Source organism: Pygoscelis adeliae, unplaced genomic scaffold (assembly GCF_000699105.1).
Source record: "Pygoscelis adeliae isolate BGI_AS28 unplaced genomic scaffold, ASM69910v1 Scaffold433, whole genome shotgun sequence".
Lineage (NCBI taxonomy): Eukaryota > Metazoa > Chordata > Aves > Sphenisciformes > Spheniscidae > Pygoscelis > Pygoscelis adeliae.
This window is the reverse complement of record NW_008824472.1, coordinates 489,315-504,685: the sequence shown is the minus strand read 5'-3', so window position 1 is coordinate 504,685 and position 15,371 is coordinate 489,315. Positions and strand designations below refer to the sequence as shown.

The 15,371-nt window shown below is 41.6% G+C and overlaps 1 protein-coding gene across 2 annotated transcripts; it reads left to right on the top strand.

The window, feature by feature from the left end:
* Positions 1–3,249: 3,249 nt before the first annotated feature.
* Positions 3,250–13,821, top strand: ZBTB5 (zinc finger and BTB domain containing 5). Of its 2 annotated transcripts, none has more exons than XM_009321274.1 (2): positions 3,250–3,665; positions 8,872–13,821. In XM_009321274.1, the coding sequence occupies exons 1-2, from the start codon at positions 3,562–3,564 to the stop codon at positions 10,898–10,900; spliced, it is 2,133 nt and encodes a 710-aa protein (XP_009319549.1). In that variant the 5' UTR covers positions 3,250–3,561; the 3' UTR covers positions 10,901–13,821. The 2 variants fall into 2 exon arrangements, 1 of the variants encoding a protein (XP_009319549.1); XR_663484.1 differs by lacking the exon at positions 8,872–13,821 and adding an exon at positions 3,965–5,519 and having other exon boundaries at positions 3,579–3,665.
* The last annotated feature ends 1,550 nt before the right edge of the window (positions 13,822–15,371 follow it).

Here is a 15,371-nt window from a genome sequence, read left to right as displayed (position 1 = left end):
CTTTTCCCTTTGTAAATAAATCAAATTGTGATATTGCCCAAATGGCTTTCTTCAGGTTTTTCGCTGTGCAATGCCTAAAAACCCGTTGTGCTCTCAGGAACAGCCATTTTCTCCTACCTAGATAAAGTTTTTTAGCTTCATGAGATCAAGAATAGAATCCATGATCATCTTTTCCTGCTTCTTATTGATACTTAGAAAACACTGTGCTTTTGTAAGTTGACCAGAAAAGCATACGTCAACTCTTTGATGCCTGTGAAAGCTGTGGTACTGACCTTGAAGCCCAAATGATGAATGGCTTAGTCAGAAATTATAAGGAAACAGTGTTTGGTCTGTTCAGAATATACAGCCGTACAGGTGTGTTAAATAGTAGAATTACAACAAACAAACCCCCCTGGTGACAAGCTGAGATGGCACATCGAAATGCAGGAGTGTCACATTTCAGTCTCCTGTGTGTCTTCCTCTGAACTATCACACTGTGCTGCAGGATCCGGAGAGATGCATCACAGGGCTGGGAGGAGGTGAGTGAAAACATGAGGAAGCAGGAGGATGGCCTTGTCATAGCTAGTGTCCATTTCTGCAGATAACTAAGAGTGTCTAAGAAAAATCTAGTCTTTTTAAGGCAGCTTTTTGTTGCTCCTTTCAAAAATGCTCTTTGCAGCTGGCAGGCTGTGCTGTTACTGCTTATTAATGAGTTGGCGTTGCCATAGGTTGGACTATCTATTTGCAGTACCTTTCAGATGATGAGAAAATACTAAGCTATATGCAAATCTCTTGCTCTTCTCTGGAGGGCTGGTGCAACCAGCAGCAGCTTTTGTGGTGCAGTTTATCCTTTCTGATTCTTAAACAAGTTGTAACTCACCCTCCCTGACAATAGGGAGATAAACTGTGTGAGTTGAACTATATATAAAACCTGGCTAAGGAAACACCTCAAATGAGATGCTGTAAGCTCAGTTGTCAGTCATCAAAGTCACTAGTTGCAAGTACTTGTCAGACACACACAAAAAATGCCTTTCATGGCTGGCACTCACCATATTGTCGCATACACGAAAGCGATGTAACACTGAAGTCTACTTTAGTTGTATGGGGCAAATCCAGAAATCATTTTAACTACTGTCAACTAAAATTCCACCATATGTTCAGTTTGAAAACACTCTCAGAGCAGAGAATGCACACCCTCCATGTTTCAAAGTGACAAAACTTGCTGAAGATGTCAAAGAAAATGAAAACTTCCATTTCTATTTTTCCTGCCTCTACCCTCCCACTGTCCTGCTGGCTTGTTAAAAAAACAACATAACTGATAGTAGAAAGTGTTTTCTAAAATAACACTTCTATCACTGACTCGTACCTAGGTTTACATTTGTATTTCAGGCTTCAGGGGAGCTTTTTATGAGCTGTATTATTTCAAGCACAATGGTTAAGCACAGTACAAGTGTATTGTAATGTTTTGTAAAATGTAATTTAAGCTAAGAGGCAAACAGTTATTAATATTATATTGGCACACTCTCAAGTTTTGGCTATAGGCCAGGGATTCCTGCAGGCTTGGTACCTAGAATATCAAATGCATTTAAATACATATTGTTGGGAATGGAGTTTGAGGTACAAGTAATAAATTGTCCTTCGTTTATCTGGTAAGTAAAAAAAAAATACCTGGTCTAAAGTTTTCAGTAGTGCATTTGTATGTGAGATTTCTTCTGATACCGTTCTACTGAACAGTATCGTTGAGGCAGCTTTTGTTGTTGGTTTTAGTAACACAAAATCAATTACTTTGCAGACTTTTTAAAAGCTTCTTTAGGGGGAACGTGAGGTTGCATTTGATTTTTTTGTTTGACTATGTAGGTTTGACTTCTTGACAGTGGCTCAGGATTGCAGTGTAATCTAAACTGTCCTTTAATATTGGACATAGCAATAAAATTTTAAATAGATCATTATTCAGAGTTGCTATTTTTCACACTATTTTATAGTAAGTTAACTTTAACCCTTTTTTAAAGAAATGAGAGAAAAGTTTTCGATTCTGCAGTAGTTTCAGTGCAAGTGTACTTAAATACTTGCCTTGTCCCATCTTGCTGCAGCTTAAGTATTAGAGCAGAGGGATTTGATGGAAAAAGGGGCTCTAAGTCTACATAGTATTATCAATGCTAATCATTCAAGGAATAGAAAGAAACCATGTGAAGAAATTTTTACCATTAATAGTAGTAGAAATATGTGCTAATAAAACCTGAATTCCCATGGAAAAATCTATAGTGTCCCTTCTCCTGCTATGTGATTGTGTTACCAGCTGTCCCTTGTTTTTCCTACCTGCCTGGCTGGGCAGATGGCAGCATGAGTGCCTCATTCATAGCTGTGTGTGCAAACTGGCCAGCTGGCTGGTTTTGGTTTTGAGTGTTTTGTGTTGTTCAAGAGAATAAGGGAATTAATTATGACTCTGTGAGAAGTAGTCCTTATAAATTTGGCTTCTTGTGTAACCACACACCAACTTCAACAAAAAATGTGGGAATTCAGTATCTCACCTCCTCTTTGTTAAATTTGGTTGGAGTTGACAGACTCTGAGGTTAATAACTAATGGGAGATTAATACACAGGCTGTGTAATTGTAAATTGTAGGTCTTTTTTGGATCTGCTGTGGTATGTTTTCCTCTAGCAGTGAAGAGGCAAGTTAAGTATTTAAATATCTACTAAGCACACTTTTTATTCGAAGGTTAATTATTGTTCTAAGCATATAATCAAAATGCTTCCTTATTAATTTTTACAAAATCAATCTTATATTTAAAAAAATCATAGTTCTCTCCTAAAACTCTTCTGAAAATACCAAAGCAAGCTGTAAAATTGAAAGCCAGAGAGGTAAGTGTATATAAAACTACGCCTCCAGTGACTTGTCATTTAGTGCCTTCCCCAGGTAAAGGTGGTATCTGAGCATTTAATAGCTCTCAATTGATTTTTCTTCGATGAATCTGTGTAATGGTTGTTGAATTCACGTGTACTTGCCCATGGCAAGGAGTTCTGTAGCTTTACTGTGTTACATGAAGGGAGTGTTTCTTTGGTTCTGACCCTGCTGGTTTCATTTCACAGGCTTTAGTCCAGGGACAGGCAGAATGGTTGTTTTCCAGTCAGGATTTCGTAGATGTTTTTTCATTGCTTGCCCTTAAAATTTTCCTGGCTCTGACTATTTGTATTTATAGTAAAACTACTTGTAACTAAACAATTTGGTATAGTTTCTTTTCACTTGTGGTCATTTGTTTGATTATAGAACTAAGTTGTTCCCTTTCCCACTGCTCTCCAAAAGGCCGCTGGACTCGATGTCTGCTGTTTGTACCACTGATGCCTTCCCTGGGTCCCACTGACTGCATCTGATTCAGCGGAAGATTTCATCTAACATTCCCTGGGTCTCCAGGATGTGAACTGGAGCTGGCTGTGAGCCTCATGAAGGCTGCAGAGACTGGCTACTGAAACCACTCACTACTCAGTTGGGAGCATCTCTGTCCTTCATCCGGATAGGCATTCACACACCGTGTGATGGAATGCCCACCCATCACGTGCTGGAGATGTTGGGTCATTTGACAGGGGGATGATGGGGCTGTGCAGCCCACGGGTGGTTCAGGGGAGTCTTTATGGCCAGCTGTTGCTGAAAGGCAAGGTATCACCGAAGCAGGAGGGGAAGACAGACCGAATGTGCGTATCCAGAAATAAGTCACTTACATTTCGATGTTGACTTAGATGCACTGCATGTATTTAGTAACCTGAAGTAGCTGATACCTCACCGAATGTGGTGTGTGCATAGTATGCAATATATATGACTCAAATCTAGTTTTATAATTTTCAATTGATCTTGTACAAGATCTCAACTTCACTGTGGGGTCTGTGTTTGTTGATTCTGGCTTGAGGACTTCAGCCTTTATGGTGTAGTAAAAGTTAAATACCAAGCCAAATTAATGTTATTTGAAGCAAAACTGGGGTTTGTCTTGTTTCAGGTGCACAAAGGATGCGATCACTTTTAGTGACTGTAAGCAACGACTCTCTCTGAATTCTGAAATACCAAATCATTGATTAAAACAATGACTCTTGCCTGTTTTCTCTGGTTCAAATACATATTGCTGCCTGGGCAGAAATACCTTGGACCATCCCTGTAACCCATCTTCCTTTCTGGAGTCCAGCTCAATCTTTTTACTGATGTGAAATCCTGTCCTTGTGTGGTTTGGTGTTTTCCACATCCAGTCTTCTCTGGACATTGGTTCGAATGAGTTACTACATAGTCTTCTGAAACACACCACCTCCTGGGACTGGCTTGATAAGGGCAATGCATGAGCTCTCAAGTATTTTGTATCTTCTACAGTGCATTTCCTAAAATGACCTGAAGCAGTGCACAGACTGGGAGCTGCTTGGGTGCTTGTGAACGGCTTGCTTCTGATGACCCTTGAAGCTGGAGCGCTCTCTGCTGGGGCCTGTGCTTTCTGCAGTGAAGATACAAGTGGAACGGTTTTGTTCTTGGTTGCAGATGGGGCATAGCAAAGCGCTCCTGTCTTAGCTGCCTTCTTAAGTGATGGTGGTTATGGTTCAGCACTGCTGCGTTTTGGGAAGTCACTGTAGTTAATACCACAGTGTCCTGCAGTTCTGGTCCTTAGGGAAAGGAGATCCCTTGGCTTTCCTGGTGTGGTGAGTGCCTGGCGTTTTCCAGGATGTCTGCTGGTGGGCTGTAGCATTGTACACTGTGCGGATCAGTCCTGCATATAGCTGTACAACTGTGAAATGGTTCCTTGGAGCTGTCGCTCTTGAATGGGGAGTGAAGTGAAAAGAAAGTTGACCAATATCCAGGCCCCCCAGGAGCACACTGATACTATAGTGATGGTTCTCTAAATGGAGCGAAGGAGAGAGTTTCTCTGTTGTTCTGGCAACTGTTGGGCCCCTTCCATCTCCTCCTCTTCCTCTCTCCAAATTATCCCTAGATCCCAGTCCCATGAAGTCAAGGATAGAGTGTTATCTCTGGCATAACACCTAGCCCATCTCAGAGGCGAGCAAAAGAAGATAAATGAAGAGTTGTTTGGCAGTCCCCTCTCAACTTTCTAGAGATGCCTGTCTGGAGGGCGGCTTTCCTAATAGAGGAGGCCGTCCCTCCATGGTGCTTGCTGGAACAAAGGAGGGCATGAGTTTAACCAGATGTGCAGGAGCAGCAAAGGCAGACAGTGACATAGCAGCACTGTTCACAAAGCAGCCCTGGCCTCTGCCACATTCCAGACATTTCTGGCTGGGACTTGTGGCTCTTGTCACAGGCTCCCCATCTTCTTTTGTCCTGCTGCCTGAGGTCAGTGAGTTTCAGGGTCTGCTCTTATGTTCCTCCCGCCTCCTACAACCGCCAGGAAGCATTTCCTCACTTTCCCTTCTGTTATCCTTCTCTCAGAGAAAATGTGTAGAAATAAAAATTGTGCAATTCCAGTTCGGCTTGTTTAACATTTTTTTGTTTGAAAATGTCGTCTTATTTTTACTGTCACATACGCATTGGTAGTGAAAGATAAATAAAATAACCTGCTATCTGTATTCCTATTTCTTATTTAAAAAAAAGCAGCAAACTCAAATTCTTCTGTTTTATTACATAACTTCATTTATAGAGATAAGGGAGACTCTGACATAGTACTTAATTAAATCTCATTATGGTGTTTATTTCAGGCATTGAGGCATCATAGCCTTAGTGCCACCAAATTAGGGGATTTTTGATGCCGTGGTAAGCCTGGACCCTCACCATTGCTGGAAGGCATGAAGTGTAATTTATTTGTTTCTTCTTTTTAAAATACACAGGAACCAATTACAGTTGGAGGCAACAGATTTTTGCCAGCAGAAGTCTTGGCTTTTGGGCTTTTCAGTGTTTAGGTAAAACTGTGGTTCTTTGCAAGCGTGTCTCCTTTGGAGAGGGGCAAGGTTCTTTGTCCAGTGGACTAGGTGGTGAAATCTTTCGCCAGCAAAGACCTGCAAAGTGTATGTTGTGTGCCTTAGAGAAGGAGGAGGTGGGTGAATGCCAGCTGCCTCTTGGCTGGGGAACAGCAGCTGCTCTTACATTAGCTCCAGCCTGGCAGCTGAGGCAGGCAGGGGCTGTTTTGTGAGATTTTTTGGTGACCTAATGGTTTTAGTCTTTGTATTTTTATGTTAGCTTGCCACCTCTTCTGGCATGAATTCAGATCTCTTCGCCTACTATACTACTGATGCCCTTAATTTTATGTAGCCCGATGTTAGTCCAAGTGCAGCAAAAGCTGCAAACTTGAGCAGGTCCCTTTGTTTGTCCAGGTTGCCCCTGAGGGATTTCATAACCCTAGGAATCAGAAAATGGTAGCTGTTCATCACACCGTAGTGTCCATAATAGCCGCAAGACAGGCTAAAAACGGAGAGTATCTGCACCTAAGGCCTTCCTAATTGATAGCTGTCTGTAGTCTCCTGTCCGCAGACCTGTTAGTGACAAGAAGTGTTACAGAGTACAATTGCTTTGCCCATCTCTTACCTAGCTATTGCAGGCACTGGCAAGTTTTGGCTGAGAACACTAGTATTTTAAGTATTTTAAGTACTTAATTTAAGTATTTTAATACCTTTAAGTATTTTAAGGTTTACAGCTGTGGGCCTAATAGAAAAGAGGGGCCTAGCTTTGTACCCTTGCTGAATGGAGAACCCAGCATGAACAGCTTGTGCTTGTTCTGCTCTGCCAGTGGATGGTGTGGCTGGGAAACCTTGCTCAGGCCCAGCCTGAGCTTCCTCTGGGGCGTGGGGGGATTCAGTGTGATGGGGTGCAGCGTGGGAGCAAGTGGGGTTGTTGTGCAGGGAGCAAGGGCACACAGAGCATGTGTTAACTTTGTTCCCTAATGAGAAACCTGATCTCATGCTGCTTGCAGAGTAACTCCTGAACTAGTTCAAAAGATGTGTATCATTTATAAAAGAGGATCAAGAACCCTTCCACTTTCCCTTGACATGTTAATGGTGATAATCCAAGGCTGGGGAACATTGCAGATGTACTTTTCTAGTTTGAGCCGAGTTGCTGACGGAAGCCCATGGATCTTTCTAATTCTACAGCAGCCTGCTTACATATGCATAAGTGTGTAAATCTATCCGTGCCCTTCCCTGTACTGCTTGGCTTTTTGACCTTCACCAGCATGGTCTTACAGCAGTATGTGTCTCGAAGGTCCCCAGTCTGCCCTGCCTCCCTTACTGCCTTTTGCATTGCAGTAAAGGAGAGTGCAGAGCTTCGAGCTGCTGCAGGTTGTGCGCTTCTGCAGGCTGAAGGGAGCCTTTGTGGCCATGTGCTGCTGTTTTTCCATGCCTGTAATCTCGGGAGTTGCTCTTTGCATTTCTGAGGTTTTGCTTTTTCTGCTGATCCTTCCAAGTAAATAGTTAATCTGTGTCCATCCAGGTGAACAAAATTGCAAAGTAATTAACAATCTACATCAACAGGCGTACCTGTTTTCCTCTGAATGAATGCGTGTACTTGGCAGCTACTGTCTCTGGCCTGAGCATACCTTCTGAGCAAAGTCATTGTGTAAAGTGAAACACCTGCGGAGAGTTTGAAACACAAACGTTATTTCAGAGCAAACTTTTCTTTACTGGTCAGACGTGACTATGGGAAGCTTTGTATGCAATTTACTCATATAGCTTATGACTGTGCAGATACGCAAATACAGCATATGGTTTGTTCACAACATGTGCATTTGAGGACAGAATTTCTAAATTGGCAGGTTCACATTTGATCCCTCTTCAAAAGTATAATTCTTTCTGTTTGACCTTTTATTTTAGCTGCTTTACAGTCTTCTTGTATCACATGATACTGTGGCATTGCTATTGAAAAGTAAATGTGAACACAAAAATGTGTGTGTGTATGCCCCATACATGCAACCTTTCTGTTCCCCAAATCTTATGCTTTGTTGTTTTGTCATGAGAAAAAGTAGAGATATCACTGAAAGTCACCTATTTAGTCTTAAGGTGAGTCTGCTAAGATTTGACTTACGTTCTGTTAATGGAAATTAAAAAAAAAAAACCCTGAGTTTGTCTAGTTGTCTTGTTGAGTAGTGCTTTTTGTCAAAAGCTTCCCATAAGTTCCTTATGGACCGAGAAGGTTCATAAGGAATAGCAAGTACGGCGATGGCTCTTAACGTCAGAAAACTTTTCTATCTTTCTACCATTTTCTTTATTTTGTGGGAAAAACAGAGGACTTTCAGTGCATCCCAGCTGATAAACTATAGTGAATAAGAAAATTGTATTGCACTTCTGATAGCTAAAGGTGGCAGTTTGAGATAAGAGCTGACCACTTGTTCCAGTGCAGAATTGTCTCCCTTCTTTTCCATTAACTTTCTTCTCTATGTTTCTGTGTGAAAAGCAGATACCTGAATGACAGTTCTGTACAGTAGTTGAGAAACTGCAGAAAGTCATTTGCAGAAGGTGAAGCTGGATTAAATGAGTTGAGAATTAAAGTTCAGACTTTTCAGTGTGAGGTTACCTAGTAACGTGAGCAATTTATCAAAGGTTGCAGTAGATTATTCACAATTAGATTTTTTTAAAAAACAGGATTAAATGTTTTACTAAAGAGTGTGGTTTAGTTTGGACAGGAGCTAACGGAGGTGAAATGATCTGTGTTATTCAGTTTACAGCGGAGCTGCCTGTGACACATCTGATGCTGAGGTGGCTGTTATACTAGGTTAGCTCCATGGCAGAACCTGTATTTTCTTCTTCATCCTCCTCCGCAAGATTGCCAGCTTTGATACAGTACCAATGTGTCAGTGGTAAATTAAGATCAGTTATTGTTCATCTGTCTTTCAGCCATCATCTTTCATTTTTAAACCTGGTTTCACTGTCGTCTGAATAGGACTTCAGCCATTTTTAATATTATAGTTTCTTCTGTTTTGTTTTATAGGATCATGGATTTTCCAGGACACTTTGAGCAAATCTTTCAGCAGCTCAACTACCAGAGGCTTCATGGCCAGCTTTGCGACTGTGTCATTGTGGTGGGAAACAGGCATTTCAAAGCCCATCGCTCTGTTTTGGCAGCATGTAGCACACATTTCCGAGCTCTGTTTACAGTAGCAGAAGGAGATCAGACTATGAATATGATTCAGCTGGACAGTGAAGTGGTGACAGCAGAAGCTTTTGCTGCTCTGATAGACATGATGTATACTTCCACACTAATGCTTGGGGAGAGCAACGTTATGGATGTCTTGCTGGCTGCTTCTCACTTACATTTGAACTCTGTTGTTAAAGCATGCAAACACTACCTTACTACCAGGACGCTGCCGATGTCTCCACCGAGTGATAGAGTTCAAGAGCAAAATGCACGCATGCAGAGGTCTTTTATGCTCCAGCAGCTTGGACTAAGCATCGTGAGCTCTGCGCTAAATTCCACTCAGAGCACAGAAGAACAACCAAATACTATGAGCTCCTCGATGAGAAGTAACATCGAGCAGCGCACTACTTTTCCTATCCGTCGTCTCCACAAACGTAAACAGTCTTCTGAAGATCGGGCCAGACAGCGCATCAGGCCTACCATGGATGAGTCTGTTTCCGATGTGACTGCAGAGAGTGGGCAGTCAGTAGTTCATTCACGGGAAGATTTCTTCTCACCTGATTCACTGAAGATTGTGGACAACTCTAAGGCTGACGCTGTTGCTGATAACCAGGAGGATAATACTATTATGTTTGATCAGTCTTTCAGTGCTCAGGAAGATGCTCAAGTGCCCAGCCAGTCTGACAACAGTGGAGGAAACATTTCACAGATGTCCATGGCATCCCAGGCAACGCAGGTGGAAACCAGCTTTGATCAGGAGGCTGCTTCTGAGAAGAACAACTTCCCATGTGAGAATCCAGAGGTCAGTCTGAATGAAAAAGAGCACATGAGGGTGGTGGTGAAGTCTGAACCCTTGAGTTCCCCAGAGCCTCAAGATGAGGTGAGCGATGTCACTTCCCAAGCAGAGGGCAGCGAGTCTGTTGAAGTGGAAGGAGGAGTAGTGAGCGCAGAGAAGATAGAACTGAGTCCTGAGAGCAGTGATCGTAGCTTTTCTGACCCACAGTCCAGTACGGATAGGGTGGGAGACATCCATATTATGGAGGTGTCAAATAACCTGGAACACAAGTCTACTTTCAGTATCTCAAATTTTCTAAATAAAAGCAGAGGTGGTGGCTTCGGTGCTAGTCAAAACAGCGATGACAACATTCCAAATACCACCAGTGACTGCAGAATGGACAGTGATGCCTCTTATCTGATGAGTCCAGAGTCGGGGCCTGCTGGTAGCCATTCATCGGCCACCGTCTCTCATGTCGAGAATCCATTTAGTGAGCCTGCAGACTCTCATTTTGTTAGACCAATGCAGGATGTGATGGGTCTCCCCTGTGTACAGACTTCTGGGTACCGGGCGGCAGAACAGTTTGGCATGGATTTTCCACGGTCGGGCTTGGGCTTGCACTCCCTGTCAAGGGCGATGATGGGCTCAGTAAGAGGTGGAGCTAGCAGCTTTCCTGGCTACCGCCGCATAGCCCCCAAAATGCCTGTGGTGACCTCCGTCAGGAGCTCCCAGCTGCAAGATAACTCATCCAGTTCCCAGCTGATCATGAATGGGACCACTTCTTTTGAAAACGGGCATCCATCGCAACCTGGTCCACCACAGCTGACGAGGGCATCTGCAGACGTCCTTTCAAAATGCAAGAAGGCCTTATCTGAGCACAACGTCTTGGTTGTAGAAGGTGCACGGAAATATGCATGCAAGATCTGCTGCAAGACGTTTTTGACCTTGACAGACTGCAAGAAACACATCCGTGTGCACACGGGAGAAAAGCCTTATGCCTGCCTGAAGTGTGGCAAACGGTTCAGCCAGTCTAGCCACCTGTATAAACACTCCAAGACAACCTGCCTGAGGTGGCAGAGCAGCAATCTGCCTAGCACTTTGCTTTAACCTTCTCCACCCCGGGCCTGAAGGAGAATGCCAGTGCACACGTCTAGCTCCCTGAAGCACTGCAGGAACATGAACACTATTTTCTTCAAGGCTGCAGGCTCAGAGGCTGCTCTTGTTGGTCAGTGAACACTTACGTGTGATTGTGCCACACACACAAAAGTCTTGGTTCTGTCAATTGGGGATATTATTGTATCTACCTCACAGGGGTGTTGTGAGGCTTAAACAGCTGTAAGCAAAGAACTTGGAGATCCTCAGAAGTCGCACTGTAGATGTGTGAAGCATTACTATGATGTACGTTCGGGCCTTGGGCTGATCGGGATACAATCCCTAAAGCTAAGCAGTTCCTTTGCAGGGCAGAGGGGTGAGAGCGTAGTTATCTCATGAAGTAGCACGTTTCAAGAATGAGAAACTGAAGTGCAAATTTCCTCTTTTTTTTCTAAAGTATTTTGTAAAAGTGAAAGCATTTAAATAAATCACCTTTAAAACAAGTTGCTGCATTACATATGGATAGTAACGCAAGAGCTGTTTACTGTAACTAATGTAGACTTTAAAAGAGAAAAACAACTTTGGATGCACCTGTCTGACATAATACTTTAAAGTATGCTAACTATAAAAATAGTTCTAGGGTTATGAATGTATGTTTGGCTGTTTTGTAGTAAAGGACACTGTGTAATGAAGGTGCTTAAATTAAATCCAAGACAAGTAACTTTTGGACTACCAGATGTATATATACTTTGAATACAGCAAGATCTGGATGTTTGACTGATTTTTTCTGTAGAAACTTGTATTAAGTGATAAGTGAAGTACTGTTTCTTGTTTGTGCTATTCTTAGCTGTATTTTAACCAATTTGTATCTCCTATGTTAAAATTCTATATACACAGAAGTCTGAAAAGAGCTTGTCTTTGTCTGCTTTGTTATTTTGAAGGAGAGAGAGAATTTGTGATGGCTTTTTTTACTGTGTAAGATAGTCTCTTGCTGTTTCCAGATGCTGATAGTCAATCTGATCCCCATTAATTGCATAAGCATATTGTCCTTTTCTGACACTCTTTATCTTCAGGCTTTAATTTCCTTCTCTGTACACTTACTTACTGTCCTTCACAACTATGTATTGTTCCTCAGATCAAACCAGTCAGGAATGATCCTCATTTGCCATATTTATTTATGTCTCTCTATAAAATGTAATTGTCAAATCCAGTCCTTCCACTTAAAGTAGTACCATAAATGTACTTTTCCACATAAATTAAAAAAATCTAGCATAAATTTAATTTAAAAAAATAGCACTGTACACTTTGTATAGCAGAAATTCAGTGATTGTTATTCTTCAAGTGAATCGTGTAAATCTTGTTTTAATTTCCTCTTCTTTGATACCATTGTAACTAATACTGTCTGCAGTCTCTTTTTTTCTGTGTTAAAGATGCACATGAACTAACTACTGGTGTTCACCATATTAGGTTTCTAAACAAAATTTTGGAGCACTTCTGCTGATAAATGTTGCTCTACCATATAAAAGCTGGGTCAGGGCTACAGCATGTCCTTCTGCTCAGGAGAGACAAGATTTACATTTCCTGGTATCTAAGTCACAGAGCAAGAGCTTTCCATTAATATAAAAAAAATTTGCAAACCTTCCCCTCTTTATTTTATTCTGTATAGCAAATGTATCCTGTGTGATGATATTCAGCAGTTTTATGGAGTTTGTGCTACATAATAGTTAGCCTTCTTAAACATCTTGGACTTATATTTGGATAAACTGAAGATAAAATTGTAATCCACAGTCCTGTAGGTCATTTAGCAGGATGAACTATCAAAACTGTTGAAGCACAGAAACCAGTCAGTCATTGTCAGACCAAAGGAAACATGGAAATCTTTCTGTACTTGGCTTTCTGTGAAACAATAGTCTGCTAATGAAGAAATGTGTCTTCATCTCTAATTACACTGCTTCACATTGAAAAAAAAATGCCAAATGTCTGTCAACATGTCATTTGCACCTTGAGCATCCAAGGTAAACAGGAACATGAAAACGTAATGAATGATTGAATTAATTCCTTTAAAATGTTAAGATTTTGTTATAGCATTTATTTAATGGTCATATTTCTGGCTCTTGATTTTATAAGCATTAAGGAAATATGCAGCATTTTTTTTAAAGCATTTGGATATGCCACATTTTGTTTGATAATAATTTGGTATCAGGGGACTAACAGCATTGAGCTATACTAAACAATCTCACTGAAACATCAATAAAATGCAGTATTTTGTACTTTAATAGTTTCTTGTGTTGCCTTATTAGTAACGTTCTGATTGTTTCATCTTCCTTGCATTTCTGGTGTTTTGTTTTAAAAATAGGGGATTTTTTACATTTTCTATCTGTTCCCTATAGCACATCTGAATTCCTTGAATTCTTATGACGTATAGGAATAAAGCGTTTATGTGCGTAAGGAGATTAGAGTAATTAAGAACTAATATGAGCAAATAAAGTTATTTAACTGTACTTTTGTTCTGTTTTTATAAAAATTTTAATGTCATTGTGAAATATCAGACCTTGTGCAGGAGGACTTCTGTCTTCCTTCTTTAAGAAAAAATTCAACTTGGAGCATTTTTGGAAGTAGCAACTTTAGATTTCATTATTCATTGACATCTAGTGCATCTGGAGGAGCACACTGCAAACCCAGGAACCTGTGGCCAGCTTGTCGCTTTCCTAGTCTTCCAGTATGAAGCAATATCTCAGAATGGTATCTCCACTTAGCTATCCCCTACTGTAAAATGAGAGTACCTCATCTCAAAGCCTGGTAACATTGTCAAAGAGCTTATTACCCTGACTTTTGTGCAAAATTTAACTTTACAAATGCTACAGTGAGATCTCATGTGAAGATGTCAGTATGTTAGTATTATGAAACATCTGAAAATAAACCGTACATTTTTGTGCTGCTGTGTCTGACTTGATGTACTTGTTTATGTTATCCTGGTGTCTTTGCCAACAGCATATAATGGATTGACTAAACAAGTAATGCTTGTGTGTTAGCTGATTGGGCTCTTTGTGTTACTACATCACTTGGCAGTGCAAAATAATCCTATTGAAATGTAGGCACGCATGTAGGCATTTTTGTCAAATGAGGCCAAGCACATAGTACTGCCTGTGGCCGGCCTCCTGCTTCATGCTGAGGCTTTGCCAATGTTGAGGGGACATGTGGTATCTAATCAACAAGAAGTGGGTCCATATTTGAGCTAGTATAAAGTTTTGAAGGACTGTGTTGTCCCCTCAATGCTTTGTGAGCTAGTTTGAACCAGCAGAGTGCAGCTGGACTTCACTGTAGTGGCTTTGATCAGGCTCAGGGTGATTTAGTGTCTCATGGAGCCACGCCTCAGTGTGGTGGGCTGTCGTCTAGCTGGCTCTCATTAAAGATGTTTCATGCAGATCATTTGAGATGCGCTGTGGCTGGCTGACCTACTTGCAGGGATTCTTGCTCCTACTGCAGCCTTGATTGGAAGGGGCGCATTGCCTGCATCTCCCTCATCAGATGAAGGCTGGAAAGCTTTGGGATTCTGGGAGCATCCCTACCTGTGCATGGAAATAATTGACATTTTTTTCAGCTGTATCAGTTCCCTGATGAATTCACTTTGTGACTGCGCAGGTGCTTGTGCTGGCAAGGGAGCAAGGATGAGTGGCTAGGTAATGGCATGATTATTTTGGTAACAACATCTGAATGCCCATCACTGACCTTCCAGGTCTGCAGCACAAGCAACTAGCAAAGGCTGTTTTGGTGACCTGCTTAATAAAATGTATTAGTGCTGACAAGAATAAATTGCATTACATGATAACGTAATTCATGTCTTGAATAGACATCAGGTTAGTTAAATAGATTTTGAAAAGGCATAAAACCAGCAGTCTGTAATTTAAGTGTTATATTGCACTCTTAATTTTTCTTAATAATATATGAAAATAAGTTCAGTCTGGAGCTTCCTGTAAAAAGGAATACTCTGAACTAATGTAAGGTGTCAGTTGGTAGAAGCCATACATTAATACTACCTCTGTGTAACTATGTGTTTGTAGGAGCGCATGCTTAGCTGAAGCCTTGTGTTCACTTACAGTATGGAACCACTTTTGAAGGCCTGCTGTTCCTGTCAGAGAAAGTAGTCTTGGAAAGACTCTGGCAAAGCTTCCTGCTGGAAAACTTGCACAGAGGCTAGGCTGTGTGCTCTGTCCTCTGCCGGTTGTCTCTGCAGATGGCTGTTGCAGGTCACTTGTGTCGGTGACTTCCAGCAGGGTACTGTAATCTCACTAGGTCAGTCCACAAGCATCTCCTGCTCATAATTCAACCCTGTAAAACACTACCAAACCACAAGAAGAATATCTCTGTTCAGGAAGCCCAAGGGAGGGGTCTGTCCCTGAGAATGGTTGTTTAAACATCAGTAGGTACTTTGAGTGCTGAGCTGCTGCAGTGAATACTCTCACTTCTGTGGCAGTTTTACCACCTT